At 42.8% G+C, this 20,133-nt stretch overlaps 1 protein-coding gene across 4 annotated transcripts in view; it reads right to left on the reverse strand.

The window, feature by feature from the left end:
• Positions 1-1,286: 1,286 nt before the first annotated feature.
• pde4d (phosphodiesterase 4D, cAMP-specific) overlaps positions 1,287-20,133 on the reverse strand; it is an 87,016-nt gene continuing 68,169 nt past the window's right edge. For all 4 annotated transcript variants that reach the window (XM_084551514.1, XM_084551511.1, XM_084551512.1 and 1 more), the window contains 10 exons: positions 16,350-16,462; positions 8,388-8,481; positions 8,085-8,260; positions 7,865-7,963; positions 7,579-7,743; positions 7,232-7,331; positions 5,413-5,567; positions 5,179-5,301; positions 4,873-5,055; positions 1,287-4,783 (listed from right to left, as the gene is read on the reverse strand). In XM_084551514.1, the coding sequence (XP_084407640.1) occupies positions 4,277-4,783; positions 4,873-5,055; positions 5,179-5,301; positions 5,413-5,567; positions 7,232-7,331; positions 7,579-7,743; positions 7,865-7,963; positions 8,085-8,260; positions 8,388-8,481; positions 16,350-16,462 (1,715 nt within the window). In that variant the 3' untranslated portion in view covers positions 1,287-4,276. The remainder of the gene's footprint in view (positions 4,784-4,872; positions 5,056-5,178; positions 5,302-5,412; positions 5,568-7,231; positions 7,332-7,578; positions 7,744-7,864; positions 7,964-8,084; positions 8,261-8,387; positions 8,482-16,349; positions 16,463-20,133) is intronic.

The raw sequence follows: 20,133 nt of genomic DNA on the forward strand, positions 1-20,133 counted from the left end.
TTCGGTCTTGCAGAGATTTTTCCAGACTCTCTGAATCTTTTGATGATATTATGAATGTAGATGGTGAATCGGTTGCAAATGTAAAAGTTGTTCTTATGCTGTCGAACTATTTGCTCCCACAGTTGTTCACAAAGAGATGAACCTCACACCATCCTCGCTTGTAAACAACTGAGCCTTTCAGGGAGGCTCCTTTTATACCCAGTAATGCCACTCAGCTGTTTCCAATGAACCCATTCACCTGCAGACTGTTCCAAACAGGTGTTTTATTTTGAGCATTCCATTCTCAGCCTTTTGTTGCCTCCATCAAAGCTTCATTGGTAAGTTTAAGGCATCAAATTCAAAATGAGGGAATATTTGCAAAATAACAACAGCTTATTGGTTAAATATCTCATCTTTGTCATGTATTCAGTTGAATATAAGCTGAAAAGGATTTGCAAATCATTGTATTCTGTTTTTATCTACATTTTACAAAAGTTCACTGGAGTTGGAGTTTGTGTAGTTTTGCAAAGAGATGAACGGCAGTCACTGCTGTCTTAATAAGAAAGATTAACTGTTCACAGAGAGGAACAGAAGATGCACTGAATGATGCATTAAATAACACTGAGGGACAGAGGTCAAGTGGTTTTAAGAGCATTAATATTACTGGAAAATATTGTATACACATATGCCAAATAATTTAGATTGGAGACATGTTTTATGTCTGTGGGAAAAAAACTAAAAGGCCAAATATAGAAACTGTCGTTAGTACGTCAGCGCTTTTGTCAGTAAAACAAAGACGCAAGAACATCTGATTCAAACTTAAATCAAACCCTCTGAAACAACGAAGGCAAGAAAACAGTGAGTAGGCAGAATCAACCCATGCTTTTATTTAATCCATTGCATATAAAAACTTTTTTTCATTCTTTTTATCCGTTTTTTACATAAACTTGTATGATCTACAGTGCTATCCAATAGACTGCAATTAACAAGGAATCCATTAAAATAACATTTTAATTGTCCTGTGAAACGTCCAGACAAGTTGGCATTCTAAAGACATAACCCAAAAAATAATTGTCCTGAAGACCTTATTTTTTTTGATTTTTTCTTTTTAAAGTTACAGTTTGTGTTTTTTTCCTTTCATACCATAAAAAAATAGAACACATAATGAGAAAAGAACCCACTATTTCCATTGGTCCAGGGCTGTTTAGAATCTACAGTATGTGTGTCAAAATAAGAGTCCCTGTTTCAGGACAATGATGCAGTCACCCCAAAAACCCCACCCAACCCTCCTTTTTTTTTTTTTTTTTACTAAAGAAATATACTAAACCCCTTCTCCTCTCCAGGCAGAAAGATGTCAGTGGTTTTGGATATTGCAAGTAATGTGAGTGGAAGTGTGGGCCGAGCATAGATAAGCGACACACTGTCAGTGTTTCAGCCATAATTAATGCAGCAGTGGCTGAACATGCAGGTGCGTCTAAAAGCCTCTGTGCTTTCTAGGACCACAGTCGAGCACCAACTGCACACTCTTGTTGCGCCCCATTCAGTGTTTTTAGCTGTGGCGCAAGCTGAGGGACGTAGACGACGCGGCAGTAACACCGCAAGGACACAAAGGGGCAGTGTTTCTCCCGCATCGTTCACATCCGTCAGGTTGAGTCACGTCTTTGAGTGTAGTGGCGGAGCGTAAAGACAGTGTAAGTTGTTCAGACCAGGTCTACAGCAAATACGACTCTTGGACATCCGGCTATAGGCCACACATCACTCAGTAGTAAATCTATAACCCGTGGTTGACCTGAATCTCCACAAACCTCTGCACTGACAACATATTTTCTACCCAGTGCCATATTTGTGAGAGCAAATGTTTGGCTGTGATAGTAAAAAGGCAACTTTTTTTTTTTTTTTTTTTTTTGGTGGGGGAATGGGTGTTCTCAACGAGAGATCAGGCCAACCCGAGTTAAAAGATTCACTAATGCAGCGAAAAAGAACTAGAGATTAATAATTAAAAGAAAAAGGTACATGATGTGTTGAAATTTAAGGCACAGCCCATGGGCCAAGGAACAGTTTCTTTCTAAAAAACAATTTGGCTTTCCCCCCTCTCTTCACTGAGCTAGTTCTCAGATTAAGCAACATGTCGATGGATCATTTTTACACTGAAGCTCATGTGTAATAAACATTCTCTCACCAAGAGGTACGTAATACAGCCACGCCATCACCAAAAGGGATGATAAGAATCAACCATTTACAGCAAACTGCTTTATGATAGTAATAACATTAATAATTATATATTATATACAGCACAATAAATATATGTTTGTAAACAGCGATAAAACCAGAATTTTTTTTTTTTATTATAGGTAAGGGCATCGGGTGAGGATGAAAGAAAAAAAAAATCTTGGCACAAAATAAAAGATTAAATAATAAGAACTCTTTAAAAAAAAAAAAAAAAAAAAAAAAAAAAGCGGTGTGCAGTAATTTGAGTGGATAATTTTTCTCTTTTTTTTGTGTTTGTTGATTTTTTTTTTTTTTCTTTTTAAATTTTACTGTATGTACACACAGGAAAATAAAAGTATATCCGGGTATTATAACTGGACTGCCTGTACTGTGATCTATGCTACAGTGAAATATTTACTGTACCACCTTTATATTGCAAACAAAACGACTGAACAAATAGAAAAATATACCAATAAATAATAGCATCAGGTGAAAAATGATAGAAACATGAAAAGAAAAACAAAAAAAAAAAAAAAAGGAAGAGAGTCTTGGCCGAGGTGCAGATCGACGAGCCTACGCGTGTGCACGGAGTGAGTGTTTTGGCGAGTTTCTTTATTTAAAAAAAGAAAAAAAAAAAGTGATGATGTGTGAATATATCAGTGCATTAGAGTATCTAAACATATTTATGTGATGACTACGCAACGGAGCTGATTGTCTCGTTGAAAACAAAGACGGGAACTGGCGTTGATGTTGCGATGGCAAGTTGTAGAACGACGGAAAATGAGGCGGCTGAAGACAAGCAGATGTGCAGGCTGTTGATGGTGTGTACATGAAAAGAAAAACGGGCAAGAAGGACAGTAAAAGCTTTCATAACATTGGTATAAAATTACCCTAATCATTTTCTTTTTACACCATTACTATTTTTTTTTTTTTACTATATTTGGAGAACTAATCAAGCTTCTAAAAAAGGTGCTTTTTGTATCAACTACAAAGCATTGCATTGTCTCAGGATGTGTTCAAAAGAACTGCAGGCAACGACAATAATAAAATTTAAAGGCTTCATCCACGATTCCAGTGAGAGGCGAGCACAAAACTTCAGCTTCCCGCCTTCCTCTCAGTGAAAACTCTCAACAAAAGAAATAAACGTTTGTATGAATAAATTTCAACTCACAGAACTAACCAAATATCAGTATAGTGACATGGGAGTAGTAGTATAAATGCTATTGGAGCAAGTGCAAACAGCTCAGAACACTCCTAATACAACCCAGCTGTAAAGATACCCATTCAAAACACTGAATATCTGTGACACGTTGGTTCCCAAAAGTTCTCTAGTCTTCAGATCTAACAAAAGAAAGCCTAGGATTGCAAAAGTAAACTCTAGAAAATATCTGAATCTTACATACAGTACGATACAAAAATTAAAGAGGTCAAGGACAGCATCATGGCTGTTTAGATTTGAGCTTTGTGTCAGTCAGGTTTTCAAGGAAGACTTCCACTTCAGAAATGTGTCTCAAAAAGCTCCCCAGTGTGCTGCAGCTTTCATCTCTCCCGCCGTCCCGTCAGGGCTCTGGCGGAATAACGTGCCTCCTAATACGTAGTGGGGAGGATGCGACCTAACCGAGAGGGAGATTCTCCTTGAACACACCCGATAACTGTCTCTGTAGAGTATGGGCACTTAATAAAACACAGAATACACCGCCAAACTTTCAGGAAAGGCCGAGACGAAGCAGAAAGAAGGACAATGTGATTTTATGTATCGTATGAACAGCACTGTGAACTGCTCGTCCACGTCCTAAACTGAAGCTCGTAAAGGGGAGGTGTAAGAGGGAAATAAAGACACACCACTTCAGTACAAATGGGAATGGAAAGGAGTTTTCCTGAGTGCAAAAAAACTTGAAGTAGTACCGGTGGGCGTGTCTGAACGAAGCTGACAGGAGGGGTGGCCAAGGTGGAGAGCAGAGCACGCTTTGGAACCATAAACAGATGTATAAAAAACACAGACAGATTTCACAAAACCCAAAAAATATTCTATAAATAATCATCTGTCGTTACTAAGAAGAACAGTTAATCAGATGCTGTCCATGAACTGCTATGTGGAAGGGGATTTGTCTTTCTCCTCTTCCTGCTCCTCCTCCTGTCCCTCCTCTGCTACCTCTTCCTCCACAACACACGGTTGCGAGCAGGGCGTCTCCCCCTCTTCTACTTCGTCCTCGTCGTCGTCCTCCCCCACCTGTTCGTCCAAAGGAATCTCTGTTGATTCAGAGTCCTGCGTACAGAGTGTTTTAGAGTCAGTACAGCTGTTTTCCTCGTCGTCGTCGTCCTCCTCTTCCTCCTCCTCCGGCTGGCTGCCGCTGTCTTTCTCAGTGTCCGACTCCCCGTCCTCCTCCAGCGTGAGCTCAAACTGGAACTTGTCCCCTCCTGGGGGCCGCGTTCCATCCTCAGGCTCGTCCAATGCAGGAGAGGGGCTTTGGGGGATGGTGCTTTGGTACCACTCTCTGTTGTCTTCCAACGTGTCCAGGATGTCCTGGGCATCTGGATGGACCAGGTCGGCCCACGTCTCCCACAGAGGGTGAACGATATAGTCTATGAATCCAACCTACAGACCACATGAAGGAAAAACATGATGCTTGGAGAACGTTTAAGCACAATATGCATGCACAGTATTTATCTGCCTGTGTCCATTACCTGGCTCTTTTCTACTGAGGCATTATGTTTGTCACACATGGGGCTGATCTCCATGCCCCTCTCCCTTTCTCTGTCACCCTGGCTAAAGAACTCCTCCATGATGCGGTCTGTCCACTGTCGGTACAGCTGTAGGGGCTTGGTGGGGTTGCTAAGGTCTGCACAGTGCACCATGTTCTGGAGAACCTGAATATAAGCAGCAGCAAGGTTAGAAACACAGTGCGCCGTGCAGCATGTCTCACAAGAGACGGCAGGCTGACGTTACCACAATAAAATCCCTGACTGACAGAGACACGAATGCAGTCTCACCTGTATTCTGTCCGAGTAGTTGTCTAGCAGCAAGACACCAGAGCTGGTCACCTTCTTGGTTTCCACCATTGTTTTCAGATCAGCCAATAAGTTCATGTGCTTGGACATGTCTGTTGCTAGCACCTTCGAACACCCAGAACAAACCGTTACTATAGCGTTCAGCGCAGAAAACAAGTGATTTCAATCATTGTTCCACTCCAGCTCTAGAGAGGAGATGTAAATCTTTTCACTTACGATGTCAATGACCATCTTTCGCAGTGATTGTCTTTGTTTTTTGGTCAAGTTTTGGAAGATGTCACAGTTCTCCTCTTGCAGGAGCTTAAAACCAACTGCCAGATGGTGGTTCTCCAACACCGACGAGTCATTGTACATCAATGCTAGCTCTGAATCTGCAGGGAAGACGATTAGATTGAGAGTTTCAGTTTGCAGAATTGTGCTCTGCAGCTAAATTTGCTCCAAAAGTATTATTTTGTAAGACAGTACATATATAATAATTTAAATTATTGCATCTGTGCATGTGTCATGCGTTTTTCCACAGGGAGCAGCAGAAAAAAAGCACCAGCACGACTTCCACTGAGAGGTTTCCCAGTCTGGGTCATTTGAAGGTCCTGTAGCTGTGTTTACATTTCCCATTAAGATGCATTAGTCTTGGTCACAGTGGGACAGAGCAGTAGAAAACAGAAAGGGGATCCTGCTCTGCTCAGTCTGCTCAGTCTGGTGGCTCCTAACCACAATGACTCATGCTGCCTTTACTGCAGGGATTCCCCATTTGGGCTTATGGGAAGAACTACACATTTCATGTGACGGTGCCATTTTTTTTTTATGTTCCAGTAAGGTCTTGGTAATTCTCTTATGCAACATTCACATTCATAATGGTCTGGAGAATGGCTGTTTAAAGCGATACCCAGTGGAAATAAACTGTACGTGTTTGTGTTTTCCTTTAAACTGACAAATTAAGGTTAAATCTGTGGTTCCTCCAGTCATGAGCCAGTGAGTCAGTTAAAGAGAGACAAAAGGGCTTTAGTCTCTGGCTCCAGGACACCGTTACTAACACGACACTGGTGGTGAAGCTCAGTTCAGCTCCAGTACTGAATTATATCAGTCCCCTTTAAATGTTCTGAGTTATGCAGATAGTTTGCCTTGTCTTTTTCCAGGTTCTGAACTTTCCTTTGTGATTTCAGCCTTCAACTTTACAATGGAGGTGAAAATAGAAATGATGACGAGTTCACAGCAAAAACACATTCTCTGTCAGTCTGATCAGCAGCCTAAGTGCAAATGGGGAAATACTGAGGCTGCAAAGATGACTACCTCACGACTAAAACAATTAGGCGCATGTGTTTGAGAGAGTCCTGAATGATTTTGTGCCTCTTGGAAATGATGGTATTGATCACCTCTTTGAACTCGTCTGCCTTAGAAACACATATCAAAGTCATCACACGTGACTGAAAAGCACGTGCTGGTGGAGATGTGCTTGCGGGCACGTGGACAATGTCTGTGTCCATCTGCATGTACGTTCACCGGGCGGGTCCCTTCATTAAATATTTGAAAATGGCAATTCTGATCTAAATCTTAAGCTTAATGAAGGTTATGGTATTAAGCATCTGTTTAAAACAACTGAGAGAGCTGCATTTTGGAAGCTGTGGCTTGTAGTACTACTGAACTGTATTGTGTTGTACTGACACATGTTCCCATTATTTTGACAACCCCACTGTGGTCAGTTTGCTAGGCTAAATAACTCTTTGCACCAAAAACTACATCCTCCTTTATAACAGTCATGAAGGAGGATTTAGTGCAGGACTGTTACATTATACTAATTAACTGGCCAGTGAGTGTATGTTCTGTATATAAAGTAAATATGCGTCTGAGCTTAGTTAATTTATGAGTCATTTATGTAAAAAAAAAAAAACGTATCACTGTGTGCATGTGTGCAGCAGTGTGGATGTTCTCACCTGGGTATCAGACTGTGAGTGTATGCTTGGGTTTGTGAATTTGCACTACTGACACTGCTGGGCCACTGACATAGCTGCTAAGACAGCGCTGTATTTAGACTCACTGGTGTTGATGAGGAACTGGTTTGAGACTCCAGGATGGTCCACGTCATGAATTGCGCTGGCAAAGATGGCAGCCAGGATCTCGAGGTCCGTGAACACAGCCTGGAAGGAAGAACCAAACACAGAGGGGATCGAGGGAGAGAGGGAGGACGTTGATGAGAGAACCAACTCGCTGGACAAAAATATCCTTCCGAGTAAGAGCCATTGATTGGGCTTTGAGCAGAAGTTTGATTGAAGCTGATTGTGGAAGCATGGGTAGCGGGTTAGTGAGTATGTGTATATGTCTGTGCATGAGTGCGAGTGTGTTTATTTACTCGTGTGTGTGTGTGTGTGTGCACGTTTGCCTCACCTCAAGGGCAGGGGTGGATAGCAGCACGTGAGTTGACTGGGTGACGTCAGCAGCATGGATGTTGTTGTGGTAGGCCACATCGCCATGATAATGGTCTTCTAAGGTCATCAGGTATGTTATAAAGGTGTCAAGTGGAATTTTAAAAGTTTTTAACAAATCTCTCTCCTACAAATCGGAAAAAAGACAAGAGGAGAGAGCGTTACAGTTGAGACAATTTTTCAGGATCCTCTAAGCATTTAACTTTTTGGTGAAAGAAAAGACAAACAGAAGAAAGGACGGTCTTTACCTGGAATATCGTGTACATCATCACTGTCAGTGGCCGATTCCCAGAGAATTCTGAGATCTTAAAAACGTTAAGGCCCCATTTATTTACATGCTCCAACTCCTAAAGGAGGATTACACAGAATAAGAGACAAAGCATCCTTTTTTTACTTGAGGCTCTCTACAGCAACATACAATCAGCATGCTCTGTATTTGTGTGACGCCATTTGTCAGGACAAGCTCACCTTAGCGAGTTCATCCTCGGTCTCGGTCTTGACGCCGAAGCGAGGGATGTTGGAGTTGGTGAGGCTGGACGAGTGTTGCAGCTTTTTCACACCGCTGATCTGACACATGGGCTTGTTCTTCTTCTCCTTCTCCTTCTGCGTCTGCGGGGACGGCATCTCCACTTCATGCTGCTTGTCTGGAGAGACGGAGTGAAGCACAAATGGATGGTGAACACAAAGATGCTCGCCGTTCAGGTAGGATGGATTTAAAAAAGAAAAAAGAAAACTGAAGCAGTGAGTCTATATTCCCATGTCATCACTCACCTAGGAAGGTGCTGGAGATGAACTCAGACACCTGGTTCCCAGAGCGGCTCATCTCTGAGAGGTGAGTCAGCTCCCTATTCAGCATCCTTTTGAACTGAAAAGACATAGACGCTCAGATGATGGGAGGAATCATAATTCATTGTACTTACAGGCAGGAATGGAGGATTTTGAAACGAAGGACAGAGACACAAAATATCTTCAAGAGCCAGAAAAAAAAATTATGCTCATTTGACTGTTCTGTATGTCTGAGGCGCCTACAATGTGGGACCACTAACAGATCCCTAAACCTTGCATTGGATTAAAAAAGAAATCTGATTTTGCAAGTGAAGAAATCAAATTATTTTACTGGTATACATGGCCTTGCTAGCTGCAGCCTTTAACAAGCAGATTCTTGAAATTTCCAGTCACATCGCAGAAGCTGTTCCCAGGAATGTCACATTTTCTTGAGTGAAACACAAACACGGGAGGTCAGGGGGCCGGTGCCACGACCGTAAGTAATCGATGACCCATTTTTACAGTTTCTTTAAATTTTTACTTTATCTCTGCCACCCCCTTTTTTGCTCTCTCTCTCTCTCTCTCTCGCTCTCTCTCTCTCTCAACCTTTCATCATTCGCCCTCCCTCTGTTGTGCCTAATTGAAGTGGCAGACCCAAATTTAGCTCCGGCTTTTGATTTGAAGACCCGACTGATTGACGTGGAGGAGAACGCTTGAAATCAGGGATTTTCCACAGTGGATGCAAAACAACAAAAGTAACAAAACAAATCGCACTAGAAAAACCTCTCAAGACGAGGTGCTGCGTTATCTCAATCATTGTGGCTCTGGTTCCAGTGCGTACAGAGTGTACGTTAATTAGTTATGTAAATCAGAACTGATGACTTAAAAGAGACCAACTCTCTGCAAAATGCTTCCTGAACAATGGTGCGTTGACTTCCTATTGAAGAACACCCACGGGAATTCGTTGGGTGGCTTTTTAAAATGGAGACACAAGAAGACATCTATAGTGTGTTTTTGTCAGGTCTAGAAAAGCTACAAATGCATGTCAAGCCGAGTTGTATTTACATGAACCCTGATTATTAAAACAAAGCCATATAAATTAGCTCGACACATTTTCAGATTCATGCGCAACCCTGTTACGTCAAAAAATACAGAGCGACCCAACCACCAAGAGGATTGTTGACCTAAAAAGGGAGCAGTGCAGAGCATTACCGTTCCAAATATTTAACCACTGACATGTGAAGTGAAAAATCTGTGTTAATTTAAAATATAGCCATGCCTCTATGCATTAAATCCTGCCATATCTTCACATTTCAAACCACACCGAAAGCATCGTCCGTCCTCCTCCTCACAGATGCAACAAAATGGATAGAGGATCCAGAAATGTCCTACACCTATAAAGCATTGCTCTATGTCCAACATGTTCACAAAGAGCGAGATCCTGTATTCTGTTTGTATTCATCTCAGTCTGACTCAAGGATAAACATACTTCTGCCAACCTAGAAAATTATTTTAAGAAACTGTAATAATTATTTAGCATACACTAACATGGGAACACATCTTACCTTTATATATCCCCAGGACACAGAGCGCAGATAATTTGCTTCAGGCATTTTGATAAATCGACTTAAACCGATCCAGCAACTGAAAGGTACAAGTTATGTCCAGTCGATGAAAGCACTTGACAGCTAGTAAAACAAAAGCAGTCCGCAGTTGTCGCCAGTAAAAGACTTCAACCTGAGGAGCCTTCGGAGGTTGCTTCCCAGTAAATCAGCTGCACATTGTTCATCAATGAAGTATCGTGTCCCTGCCCTGCGAATATCCAACAAACTGAGCCGAAGCCCCAGAAAGCAGAGAAGAAGCGCAGATCCTGAGAAAGAAGCTGCCGGATTGAGGCTCCCCAAAGATCTGATGAGAGCATATTGTGGCCACACACTGACATGGGCGCACACACACGCACACACACACACACACACACACAGTCCAATGGAGGGACACCCTGCTGAGGTTGTGAATAATTGATGATGGTGCGGATGCTCGGTATATGCCAAAGCTCCAGGATAGCAAAAAATTCTCTATCAACAGCTCCCAAGCAGGACTGCCTGCCTGCCTGCTTCTGCGAGTATGACACAAGCACCCATGTGAAGAGCACAGGCTGCTTCTCTTGCCGTGTCATGCGACAGCAGCGAATCAGAGCCAAGATATGAAAGGAGTGTGAGCTCATCATCGCCTCTGATTGGCTTGGATTGGAACAGACTTAAGACTGCCTGCTGTGTGATTGGCCGGTGCTGAAGTCAGTGGAAAAATCTACCTCCCTTCCCTTCCCTTCAACTCCTGCAGTGCAACGGGATGAGATTGTGTGCGCGCATATGCAACAGTAGGTGTTTACGTGTTGACTGACCTAACCCTATGTTCAACGTGATGCACTTTACTGTACAAGCACAGGCTACCTCATACAGCATGATACAATACTGGGAATCTGAGGTCACCTTCTACCCCTGTGCTCAACGAATGGTGAGTCACGGTCACTGATGAGATGATGTGAACGCGTAAAAAACACATCAAACTTACAAAAAGAAAGCGCGTCACCGTCAGCTGGAGTGGGCTCAGTAGGACAGAAACTGAAAGCGCTGTGTCCACACAGGGTCATGTTTGTCACTCAGCTCAAGAGGTTGCCGCTTTAGTTGAAAGGAAAGGTGCAGACCTTTTTGGCGGAGTGGTTTTAATTTTCCCCATCAAAAGCGGTGTGAAAGGTCTGCGTGTGAATACATACAACGCTTCATGAAAATATTTCACGTTTCCAGCAATCTGCTTTTGTTGCTACAAATTCTCTGAATCATTAAATCACCTGCCATCCGTTAAAGTCAGACTTTACTGTACATATAACTGCAAAAAACAAAACAAAAAAGCATGTGAAGTCACATGAGCAGCTACAATTTAGACAATCAAAAAAAAAATTAACTCGGAGAATAAAATGATTTTGATAATAACGCTTAAAAATCTCCAAGGGGATCGAGCAAATTAGTTTTTCACTTCACTCCAATTAAACAACCTGAAGTGCCCGTGCCCTGCCCAGATTAGTGAATTCTGACGTTAAATGATTATTAGAGACCCATACTTGTAAATACAGGTTTGCGTGGAGACTGAACCTTGATGCTTTTATAAATCAGACTGGAAGGTTTCTCAAGTTCAAGAGAACACAATGATCTTGTTTACGTATTCTTTGACCAAATCATTCTAGGTCAAAAGTTGGGGATTATTTCATTTGTGCGACATTTCACGTTTCAGAATTTGTCTTCATTCCTTCATTCATCTTCTGTAACCGCTTGTTCCTGTAAAGGGTCGCGGGGGTGCTGGAGCCTATCCCAGTTGCCATAGGGAGAGAAGCGGGGTACACCCTGGACAGGTCTCCAGTCTATCGCAAGGCTAACACAGAGAGACAGACAACCATTCACACTCACATGCACACCTATGGCCACTTTAGTATCGCCAACAAGAATGTCTTTAGACAGTGGGAGGAAGCCGGAGTACCTGGAGAGAACCCACGCAGACACAGGGAGAACATGCAAACTCCATACAGAAAGGACCCAGTCGGCCCATGAACCCGGGGCCGTCTCACTGTGAAGCATCAGTGCTAGAATTTTCATCAAGAAAAAAAGGAACATACGGAGCGCTCAGACAAACGGACACACAATAGCATGGTCATTACTACTCTAGATTATGACAACATGTGCGATTATCCAGTAGACATGTTTTACTTTTCATAATAAAATGGATCATGCATTTGGTGCTGGTATACGGAACTATTTTATCTAATCATATCTATTCTTTTTATAACTTTATTCAGCTCTAGTTGCTAAATTTAAAATAGCTTTTTTTTTTAACTGAACAAAATAGGGACATATTTGGATCAGCGTATATCCATGTAGTGGGAGTGGGGCACCGAAACGCACCCTCTAAATAACGCATTATCTGCCCCGAAACTCGTTTATTTCACCAATATTTTGTTATCGTACACTAGTGCTATTCTCCGTTGAGTCCGGAGTTACCTGTTATCATCATCCAGGGTCTGTAGATTGACCTACAGAATATTTTTCCGATTCTGAGGTTGTGGACGAACCATAGCAGTAAAGTGTAAATTGTGAACAGTGAATCTTGAACACATACAGATTAACCCAATCTATCAATCTTCTTTGTTTTTCTTCTCCTTCTTAGTTTGTATAGGTGTGTGTGGAACATGCACATGTACGCATGCATGTGTTTCGAGATTCTGTGGTCCAGCGGTTACACGGATTGAAAAGGGACCAAACCTGTCTCAGCTTACTTTACACCCCACCTCTACACCCAGCCTGGCACTGTGAGTAATTTACAGCTACGCTGAAGCAGATGAGACCACCGGGCGAACTGAGATCCAGCAGCTTTCATTGACTCAGAGCCAAGCAAGCCAGCACAGGCCCACCAAACACAGACACACACAGAGTTTACTCCCAGCTGGGGCACATACACAAATACAACACCCACAGACGCCCCCTCCCATCCACACAAACTCCCCCTAACTGTCACGCAAATACACACACAAATTGATGGTTCAGCGAAGAGGTGTGAACACAAGCTATTGGGTAAAAATTGGAAAGTGTCACACCAAGCTTAGCTGTGACTTGTGTGTAATTTGTTCTTCGGCCCGAGTGACCAAAAATATCCATTCCCTGCTGTATATAGCCCACGACACCTCCGGATCTCTGTTGCATTTGTTCCTTTTCTCACATTCTGCATTCACTCTGGCTGCAGACGCCCCCTCTCTGCAGAGCACGGAGAGAGCAGGGACACTCGAACGGCAGCGACTGTTCAATGAATGTAGCTGACTGTGAGAAATGAGTCTGCTGTCCATTCATGTTCTTCACAAGACACCGCGAAGGAAATGTGTAGACTGTATAGAGGAAGTCTTTAAATAGCTAAGCATCTCTGCACAGCATAACTTCTAGTAGCAAGAAGATGCAAAGACAAAATGTACCAGCAACTAGTTCAGCTACTGAAGGATGACTTTGACCCACATGTGTAAGACTAACAAGTTAGCAAAAAAAAATTGTGACCCAATTTCAAGAGCTCCTGGCTGCAGTAAATATAACTTTTGAGGACACAGACACAGAACATAGGAAAGCACAGTAAACGTAATGAGAATTTACGTGTGTGATGTATTAGTGAATAGTAGTAATAATAGTAGGACTAGCTGACGTTGGACTGCTGCTCAAAATAAAATAAAAAGGCAAACAAGAATAAAGTTAATTGTTCAAGTTATGGATTGGAAGCTAAGTGGGCTACACCTGCTTCGGGGAAAAGTGAAAGCCATTCTGGAAAAATCTGTTAAAGAAGGGGAACTGTGTACTTGAATAAAGATTGGAGAAACACATGGATAGGGAACAGAAATTTTGCTGATTTAATATCCTGAAAACTTTCAGCTACAGTTTGTTTGTCTATAAAATAAGAACTTTCAAATAAAGACACCCAACAACGATGCTTATATCTGAGAAAACAGATAGTTAAGGCCAATGTGCTGCATGTACCTGAACTCAAAGACAAGAAAGTGAAGTACTGATGAAAGATGTCATGAATGACTCACTGTTGGATACTGCACACACCATTTACGGGACTGAGGGATGTGATCACCTCTCGGTCATGTGTGTATCCCTCAGGGTTAGCCAGATAAAACTGAATCCAAATGCCACCATCTAATGTTGGAGACTGTAACAAATGGCTCTGTATCAACAGTAATTATGTCTGTAAACAGGGGAATTAAACAACTAAAGATCTAATATTAACCATGCAACAAAAATCAGACCTGCCAAAGTACAGGTGTCAACAGGACTGAGATCAACATTTAACCAGCTACTGGCCTGAGTCATCAACAGATCAGATCACGACTACCAAAGTACAGTTTCTTCCCCAAAGTAAACCCTTTGTTCTCCAAAGTTACGTCAGAAAATGGTCACACCTTGAAGAGGCACGCTGATCAAACTTTACCAGAACACACTGTTCCCGAAAGCTGAGCCAGATGAGGACCAGTTGCTGTTTCCAGAAAACATGTACACCCACACAAAGGCTATGTAAGAAACCTGAATGAAATGTTCAGTTCAGAGATGGAGAAGTGTAGAGTAGGTGTGCGCAGTATGTGTTTCAGCTACCTTTACCCCCCGCCTCAATGTGCAACAACAGCCGCTGCAGTGAACACGTCCTTTGGGGCAAACGGCCATGTCACCTTGTTTAACCTACTGTTATGCCAGCCTCTGGGATTAAAAGAGTAAATGTGAGAATGCCGGTTTACTGCGGGACGGGGAAGCAGAAAGAGCAGCACTGGGAGTTTTGATGGTGATTTTCACAGAAATTCAGAGGGGAATGAGGCGCAGATTTTGCAGTAATTCGAATCCGTTGACTTAGAGGAAATTCCATTATATTGTTTCGTTTTGATCTCAGACTTGCCTTCATTGATGAATTAAAGATCACGTTGAGGGCTTACAAATGAGAGTCTGCAGGCTACAGACACAAAATAATGGCTATGTGTGGGAGATGTAGCGACTGTATTACCTGTGATGTATGTGTGTGTGTGTGTGTGTTGCTTGAGTGAGATAGCAGGGTGGTTAGGCCTGTGGCTGTTGCCATGACAACCGGAGATAGCTGTGCTGGTGAGCGATGGCGAGGCGGAGCATGTAACAGTTGTTTTGTTTTTAGGAAAAAAAATTAAATAATAAAAAACCCTTTCACTTTTAAACGAGGCAGATGTACGGGGTCCGTGCATGTGATCGCGGTGAAATCAGAGGTGAACCTGTGCATTGGTGTAATTCCTTTGTCTCTCTGTCCTCCCTGCCTCTGGTCCACCCTCCGCCCCCTCCTCGTGTGACATCACAGTGTGTGACATCACCAAAGCCCAGAGCTGATCAGCATTCAGAGTGGCACGGCAGCCTCCCTCCACACACACACACACACACACACACACACACACACACACACACACACACACACACACACACACACACACACACACACACACTGGTGGCGACTGAGCATGCTCATACCAAAACTCCCCGCTTGCATGACGATGCTATCACTAACATCCATAGACAAAATAACAAAAACAGTCCGATGTGTGCTGACATTTAGCAGTGAGCTCTACAGGCTCAAATAGTTACTACTATAGGCCGATAAACGCCTGACAAATTAACAGGGAACACGGGAGGATTACACACAAAGGAGGTCATGTTTAGCAAATATTATACTACACACGTTGCAATCACTTAAATCAACAGCCTTTTAGATATACTGGGTGTTTCTGTTCCAGGTTATTTCTTATGAAGTCGTGCTGAACATCAGCTTGGCCCTGGGAGACAAACAACGCCAGTGCTGCTAAATGAGCAGTATAGGATGGTCTTTCAAGGAGCAATGTACAATTTACATTATGGTGTATCAGAGAAGCAATGGCACAAAAGATTTCACTGTATATGTGTTTTTCCTTGTCCAGAAGAAGAATGCATGTGAACTGCAGATGTGGACTGATTAAATAATTTGCTGAAATGGTGCATTCACAACTAATTTATTAAAAAACGAACCCCCTAATGTGGAGTTAACCACATTTCTTTTATCGTGATCTACCAGAAATGCATCATCAACCTGTAGCAAACATTATAGAGGACTAAGCAACTTTAAGTGAATGTAAAATATGAGATGTGTTGCTTCTGAACCAGCAGCACTGCACTACATTACATGTCTCACTCAAGCCAGAGTTTAACAGATCATCTTGATGAGCCACAAAAAAGCATCATGGTGAATCCTGGGCAGCAGCTTCTGAATGTTTCAGTATATATATTGCAGACAGCAACTATGCATTTTAAGTCTAGCAAAAACCTATCGCTGTATCACTACATCATGAGCCAAACTATAATATCAAATGATGGGTGGAAACTTTTTAGTATTTCTCACCTTGTTTGAGGCCATCTCACTGACTGAGTGTCTTGTCTGCAGCGTCTCCAGCTGGTCCAGGCACCAGTCCAGCTCCTCCAGGGTCTCAGTGGCCAGTTTCTGGTAGGCCTCCTCTGCAGGGGCAAGACAGGAGGGCAAGGGGTCAGTAAGGGCCCGCTTGAGGGGACTAGTGGACGGTCCAGGCCCGGGGTCTCCCACCCCACAAACAGCTAAGCTGGGATACCCCGAGTAGACGCATGGGTGACTCTTCATACTGGACAAGTGAGCCAGCTGGGAGTAGGGCCTTCTTGTCCTGTATCCTAACCCACGGACGGGCAATCACAGGTCAGCTGAAGCAAAGGCCACTTCGAGAAAAGAAACCTCCAGTGCGGTCCTTAAATTCAAATCCTGGATTCTTCCTTTTAGGATTAAGTCAGACACATACAATTCCCAAGCGTACGGCTGCAGGTGATGGAGTGCAAAACTGCACCCAGAGTCAGTCCTGTGTGTCCAGATGTTTGTTTAAAGTGAGGAAACCACAGCAGAGAATGCAGAGGTATACCACAGAGCAAAAGGACCAAGAGTAGAAACACGGAGATCTCACACTATCCCCTCATTCACAGCACACATATCAGTAATCTGGTTGTATAGGATTAAGTCTATCACTCATAAGAGAAGTATAATTCCAGTCATGTAGCAAGATGAACAGCAGTCTGCTTAGCAGGCCCATGTCTGCCACAGGAGGATGGAGGGAAGACACGGATGGTGGAAAAGAGGATCCAGTGAGAGGCTCAGAACCAGTCAAGATCCATGTCAGTACCATCCAGCACAGAACAAACACGAGACCATTCACAGCATCTTGACATGATTAAAAAGAAATACAAAGACATCTCTCTCTCTCTCTCTCTCTCTCTCAGACACACATATGCACAAAGACACACACATGCATACACACACACATTCACTCACTCACACCGGATGAAATGCTAACCATAACACATCATGATTTTGTATCCTTAGCCTCTCTGCTAATAAAAAACATCCATGGTATCCGGCAATCAAAGGGTATAATCCGCTGCTGTGAATGTCTGTGAGGATAGTGTTTCGTATATAGATGCTGTGTGTATAGGGGGTGGGCTGCTGTTGCTCCGGCGTCCCTGGTAGCCAAACGTGCTGCTCTCCCCAAGCTGTACCTAAAGCCTGAGAGGACTGCACTGTGGATGGGGAAGAGAGACTGACAAAACGTGAACTGGATTGATAGAGGAGAGGAGGCAGAGCTGGGAGCTCCCCAAAACCGTGTGTGCACGCATGCCGATATGTGTTCAGCATACAGATGCACCTAAACAGAGGGGTAAACAAACAGATGGCTGGAGATATGGTAAAGATGGCAGAGGTTTAGCATCACGAGCCCCGCGTCACTGCATCGCTGTCTTTTCATTTGAAACTGAAGACATGCCTTTCTCAAAGTCAGCCTATGTTAACAGAAAATGTCACCTTGTCAGAAGCCAATTAATATTGATGCCTTGACTAATTTGAGAAAGGACAGGCTTTTAATGCTATGCGATCTGTGATCTGAGAGGAGAGGAGGGGGGGTCACTTTAGCTGTAATTTGGTTAAACAGATAGAGAAAACAGTGGCAGATTAAAACACACGAGGACCAAATTTAATTACATGATGCCAGCTCAGTTTAACATTACAGTTAGCATTCAAAGCCGCTGGACAAACACTGCACTGTCTACACTTTGCCTTAAACTACATAAAGATGTCTTTTTATTAAATCATTGTTTTTATTTTACAAGTTTACAGCTCTAATTTGCATGCATAGTTTTTAAGGACTAGTTAGAAATTTTATCATAAACTATATTTGAAAAGATGCACATTATTTTATTCTCCATGACTGCTGACCAGCTTTTTTTGTCACCTCATGCCCCCCACCCACCCTACCCCTTCTCCTGCTTTCATTGTCTTTGACAAATCTCCCCCCCACCTCCTTCCATTAGTCCCCTTCCTCTCCCACAATCTCCGTTTCCTCCACTGGACCCCCCCCCCCTACTTCTTTTGTCTCTTTTTCGTCTCCCTTTTCTATCCCCCCGGTCTCCCTTTCTCTCCCTCTCCCTGGTGTGGTGTCAGTGGCTGGGGTGCTACTCTTTCTGACAGCAACTGCACTGACGTCAATGACATTCTTCTCATGCTTAGTGCGACATCAGACACCGGCGCTCGGAGAGGCCACTCTGCTCGCAGACGCAGGGCTGCATCCAAACTATGTACCGGAACAGCTTGACAGTGAAGTCGGACCGAAGATGAGCGAGACGGAGGAGGAGCAGGAGCACAGGAAGAAAGAAGCAGAGAGAGGGAGAAACGAAAGAACACATTTCTACTAAAACTTAATTGCTGTCATTTCATCATGAATGAGGCCCAAACTGTTTGATGCCAAGTAGTCAATAGCCTAATAATAAGTTTACAATGATATTTAAAATTAGAAAAGGAGGAATTTCTCTTAAAATGTTAAACAGCTACCTGCTTTGAAATCCTACTTTATGACGTACAGTCCTTTAAAAAAAATGCTTTTTATGGACTGTGTTACTTCAGAAGGAGAAATAACTAATATCAATCTTTGCTTAAGTCCACTGTGCACATATTGATATGTCTATAAATCCCCCATTGCAGATACTGAGACCAAAAGTTTGAAAAAAAACAAACTTTTGGACTGAGTATAATGTGTGGGATGTTCGATGACAAAATAATTCAGTTGCATGCATGCAACTTCAGAGCATGATTTGCTACCCTGATTGCTCTACTAGTCTCACTTTCTCCTCATCAGCAGCTTTATCTCAACAGCAAGTCAATGACAGATGAGAGAAAAAAATGCAATGACGGGCAGGAAAAAGGGAAGACAGAAAGAAAAGCAGAAAAAGAGCAAAGAAGGCAGTCCTGCTTTCATTAACTAGCATCCTCTCCCTCGCCGATTTATTAGGTTAATATTCATCGTGCTCCCGTCATCGTCCTGCTCTGCAAGAGGACTTAGCTGCAGCCTCGGTGAGCCTTTGCTTTACAAGTATCAGTCAATACTCTCAAATAATCATGCTCATGACTCACAGCTGTCACCAGTTTATGGCAGTGCCCATAATGGCTATGCACCTTATGATTGTGTTCTAAAAATAGCCCAAAGTCACCAGGTCCTCATATAGAAGCAGTTTTATGTATCAGGAATGAGAAAGCATGTCTTTAAAGGTCTGCTTTAAAACTTTGCTTTGAATATCCGAGTATGTTTTATAAAGTATGTGCATTTAGTAGTAACAGCAGTAATGACGTTTCCTGCGTTTGTAATATGTATGCATAACAGTGTGATTCTATGAGAGTCTGTGTGCATGTGCCGTCGTTGTAATTTTACTACAAAAACACACAGTGAAATCATTTATTAATGGTGGAGGTTATCTGGCCTCTGCTGCACACCCCAGCTAGGTTACGGCCATTGATACTGCTAAAAAGCAAAGTGACTGTCAAGGGCAAGTCTATTCTAGCCATCTAATACTGTCTGTGCTGTGTGCACCTCACAACAAAAACACGTCGAATAGGCCAGGCTGGTTGTGCAAGAAAGCTGTTCGTCTCCAGCACGTCGGGCGACCCGAGTCTAGTTTGACTGTACATGCGGCCTGTCAGTCCATTATGGAAGCAGTGATATTATCTGTGGTTAAGAATGTTCCACCTCGCGGCAAACGAACCGCTATCTTTAAACAAAAACTGCTTTTTTTATGAATGAGCCGTCAAACTGTCAAAATCATTTTTTATTAGCTCTTCAGAAACT

Source organism: Chelon labrosus (assembly GCF_963514085.1).
Source record: "Chelon labrosus genome assembly, chromosome: 9".
Classification (NCBI taxonomy): Eukaryota; Metazoa; Chordata; class Actinopteri; order Mugiliformes; family Mugilidae; genus Chelon; species Chelon labrosus.